The 4,341-nt window shown below is 36.4% G+C and overlaps 1 protein-coding gene across 1 annotated transcript; it reads right to left on the bottom strand.

Moving 5' to 3' along the window:
* Positions 1 to 534: 534 nt before the first annotated feature.
* On the bottom strand, positions 535 to 3,010 carry LOC109809668 (putative pectinesterase/pectinesterase inhibitor 21). Its single transcript, XM_020373040.3, has 2 exons — positions 1,832 to 3,010; positions 535 to 1,478 (listed from the first exon to the last, which is right to left on the bottom strand). The coding sequence occupies exons 1-2, from the start codon at positions 2,832 to 2,834 to the stop codon at positions 763 to 765; spliced, it is 1,719 nt and encodes a 572-aa protein (XP_020228629.1). The 5' UTR covers positions 2,835 to 3,010; the 3' UTR covers positions 535 to 762.
* Positions 3,011 to 4,341: the final 1,331 nt, after the last annotated feature.

Genomic DNA, 4,341 nt, shown 5'->3' with positions numbered 1-4,341 from the left:
TTCATCACTTCCCCGTAAAGATTAAAAGAAAATTCCTTTCCTACAGGCATCTTTTCAAATTTTAATATTTCATTTCAAATTCAATTTAAAAAAAAAAATCAAATTCAAAATGGAGTTTCTATTTTATTTTTTCTTATTCGACCTCTAATTTAAAAATCAAATTCTTTCTTATCTTTAAGAATAAAATAATTATTATTACAAATTATTAAAAAAAACAATTATTTTCCAAAAGGTTACGTAATTAATTAAAGGTGCAGCTATTATACTGATATCATAAATCTAATGACACTAATAACCACTATTACAAAATCTCCTAAAATTAATAAATACATATCAATAATTGTATATAATTATCCATTTACTCTTAACTATTTATAAAGCAAAATTGTTCATGTTTACGAAATACGAACATGACTAATTACGTGTATTGGGTGGAACCTGTACAGAAAAAATCGAATGGTACGTTAAACGGGAGTCTTAGATATAAGTCGATCATTAAATGAGAAGCATGACAGACTTAATTACGAAGTAATATTGTCAGAAACAATTCGAGTAAAAATTTAATATATTAGCTGTACAGTTTTCTCTTGTTTACAAACCACATGTACAAGATGATTGTACCCAAGCTTGGGAGTAGAAGCACAACAGCTGTGCTAGCTAGCTGAAAACAAAGCTAGTTTATTCTAAATAGTTAGACAGATATATAATTACAACAATAATATCAAGTAACTTAATTCACAACTAAGATCCAATTCAAGCTAATTATTTGGTGAAGCCAATGGTGTAAGGAACTCCCGTGGCTTTCAACCAATCATCAGCATTTCCAGAAGTTCCACCTCTGAGGAATTCGCCAGCAGTGAATTGCTGTGCTTCGTTCTTAGGAATATTGGGGTGGTAACCCTTCCACTTCACCCTTCCTTGAACATTAGAACCAGGTCCAGTATTAGCGTACTCAGCATAGTACAACGTGTCAAGATACATGTCACCATCCCACGGAGTCCACCCTTCTGGCTGAATAAAGTCACCTATGTTTGATTCCATAACCACTGTTCTCGAAAATTGCTTCCACGGTCTTCCCAAATATGATTTTATTTGGGACTTCGAAGGGACCAGAGCCTGCTCTGGCACTATCTCGCAGTTCTGAATAACAATCCCTGTGGCCATGTTCTTCTGCTTCGTCCCATCTGCAGTCACTGTGTTGAACTGGTTAGGTTCTGGCATCCTCACGATGATTTTAGAGTTCTGGATCAGGGCTGCAGATGCACCGAAGATGAAGTCTATGGTGCCCGAGATTTCGCAGTTTCGGTAGAATTGACGGTTTGCATGAACGTACAACGTGTCTTGGTAACCTCGCATGGCGCAGTCGAATAACGCTGACAAGTCTCCCTGGTTTCTGAATGCCACTGCCTGATGCTTCTTTGCACCAGCTGTGTTCTCGAACGCTATCGACTTTGCGATGAATCCAGGTGCTGTGTTGGCTGTGTATACGCATGCATGCATGCATGCAGAATAATCAGGTTGTGCAAGTTCACCATAAATACTTTTTTGGGATCACGTTAGAGTTAATCAAAATTAAAGTCTGATCTCAATATTATTGATAAATGTGTGTTATCAAATCAATATTAAGAGTAAATATATATTATTAGGATGAAAGTCTAATTCTAATAAGAAAATGGTGTATTTTTCTATTAGAATTGAAGTTTTATTTTGATACGTGCATGTTATCCAAGTTTATATTAAATGTAACATGTTAATTCTAATTAAATAACAGTGCCAACAATATGTACCATACTATACCTGAGTATTTAGCTGTTAATAAGAGAATACTTACCGAAGGTAGCAGTTTGCATTGTCTTGACACCATCTACAAAGTTTTTGCTACCGGTAATAATGGTCTTTGCGGGGCCATCACCGTAGAGGAGAATATTTGCGGACTTCTTAGGAATGGTGATGTACTCGTCATAGGTTCCAGCCTTAACGTAAATAACAAACCTACCTTCGAAGCCATTAGGGTAGGAGTCAATAGCCTCCTTAACGGTTTTAAATTTACCACTACCATCCTTAGCAACCACTGCGTTTGGTGGCGGAGCATCTCCTTGTTCCACCTTAGCAAGGAGCTTGCGATCTGCAGCAGAGAACCACGTAGGAAACCCTTCGTTATCAACTTCCAGAAGACGACGGGAAGCGGGACTCAAATCCAGCTTCAAATTAAAACTCTTAAGGATTTTTGATAAGTTAGTGACAATGTCAAGGATTATGCCGGTGAGTTTCCCCATTTGGTCCAAACTTTGTGTGTGCAACTCTTCCTTAACCTTCTCCTCACCCTCTTTGCCACTGTCGAAACCGTCCATGCATGATTGTTGGTACGAGATTATGGCGCTCAACCAGTTTCTAAAGTCAGGAGCACGGTTATGCAGCGATTGAATGTTGCTATCTCGAACAAGGTTAATGGAGGACTCGATGCTGTCCATCGCGAACTCGATCAAGTCCTTGCAATCGTCCAAAGCCATTTTGAGGCCCGGGTTGTTGTCGCTATGTTCCACTGTGAGCCTGTCGCTCATGTTCAACGCTTGGATTACGCTCTTCACGGTTGTTTCCACCGCAGCTGCTATGTAAACCTTTGGATCTGAGGCGTTCTCAGATTTCACAGTGTTGAGAGTGTCGTGACATAGCTTAGGGTCCTCTGTGCCCTCGCACATTAGCTTCACCGATTTTTGGTGAGTTGCTACTTGAGGATCAGATGTGTCCTTTTTGTTAACCACGACCACAACACCGATGGCTACACCCACCACCAGGATGAGGGAAACACCAGAGACAAGAATTTTCCCATTCATCTTTTTTTTTTAATTTCTTTCCTCTTCTCTCACGAAATTATAACAACACAATACTGTAGGAAAGATGAAATATAGATTTCCTCCCCTTAGTTGGTTTGTTGTTTGGGAGGATGATGTATATGTATAATTAATTAGTACTTTGTAGTATGAGTCACACATCACCACAAGGATTCATGGGGTTTATATAGGTAGTATAACTTTTCTTTCTGTCTTAGAATAGATGAGAGCCTTGACGGGAATGAGTATTCAGAATTGACGGAGGTGTTGCTACGGTGGAAATAATCTTCCTATAATAAGCGAGAATTATTGGCATTTGGTGAGTAAGATTCTGTGTTGATTGATGGTAGATAATGTTTTCTTGCATTGTGATGACCAAGAATAGTTGAGTCCTGAACCGCTTTTCAATCTATACTCGTCCTTTGTTCTTGCAAAACCGCAGGATTGTTAGTGGTGGACTTGAGTTACTATTGTTACCATGAATTAAGATGAGAGGACTTTACGCATTAGAAGACAATTTGAGTCTTAATTAGGGGTATATGGAGTGAGAATACCTATCGTGAAAAAGTAAAAATAAAAATTCAATTATATATATATTAAATTAAAATTCACGGTTCAAATTACGTATTAATTCTATTTATTTATTTTAATGGCTTTCTTGCTTAAGGATGAGAATGTTAATTTTAACTCTTAGATAGCTTAAATTAAATTTTTTTGTTAAAATCATTAATATAATTGTTAATATTATTATCAACATTATCATTATCATTATCATTATTTTTATCACCAAAATTACTATCATTATCATTCTGACATTATTATTATTGTCATTGTCAATGTCATCACCTTCACCACTTTAGTAATAGCAACAATAGTAGTGATAACAACAATAAAAGAAGAATGACGGAGGTAGTCATGATGATAATGTAGTGACAATAATTGTAGCGATGACGACAATGAAAAGTAACCACAATAGTATAAACGACGGTTTATTTATAAATTTATTCAAATCTTTAAATTTAAATCATTTATTTTAACTTAAGTCAATAATAATCATTCTCATTCTTATGCTAACAAAAAAGAAATTATTCTTACTGGAGATCGGTCGTGGGGGACGATCTGTTGGGTAAGATTGGTGAGCCTCTTTTATTGGGTACGTCGGCTATTCCGAAGTGGGGGTGGTACCTGTAAAAGAGACTCCGATGCTAAAGTTAGTATATGTGGGTGTATGTGTCTCATATATATAATGCACGTACCTTGGTATGAATTAGGGTTTATCTAGGCCGTGGGCCTAAGGTTGGTTATGACTCGTTCAGATAATAGGCCTTCATTCTGGCCGATGTCTGGTAGCACTCATTCGATGTCGTTTAGCGCTTTAGCGCCAAACTTAAGTTCGATTTCGCGATACGGATAATACAAAAATCATTATCATTATATATATATATATATATATATATATATATATATATATATATATACCCTTATTTTTATTTCCAATTAATAGGATTTG

This window comes from Cajanus cajan, chromosome 7 (assembly GCF_000230855.2).
Source record: "Cajanus cajan strain Asha chromosome 7, NIPB_CcT2T_4, whole genome shotgun sequence".
In the NCBI taxonomy this organism is placed as follows: Eukaryota; Viridiplantae; Streptophyta; class Magnoliopsida; order Fabales; family Fabaceae; genus Cajanus; species Cajanus cajan.
This window is presented reverse-complemented; position numbering and strand designations above follow the sequence as displayed.

Excerpts from the sequence above, each read along its gene's own strand:
- LOC109809668 (XM_020373040.3), bottom strand. The coding sequence starts at position 2,834 with ATGAATGGGAAAATTCTTGTCTCTGGTGTTTCCCTCATCCTGGTGGTG. Across the intron at positions 1,479-1,831 it reads AATGCAAACTGCTACCTTCG|CCAACACAGCACCTGGATTC; the intron begins GTAAGTATTCTC and ends GCGTATACACAG.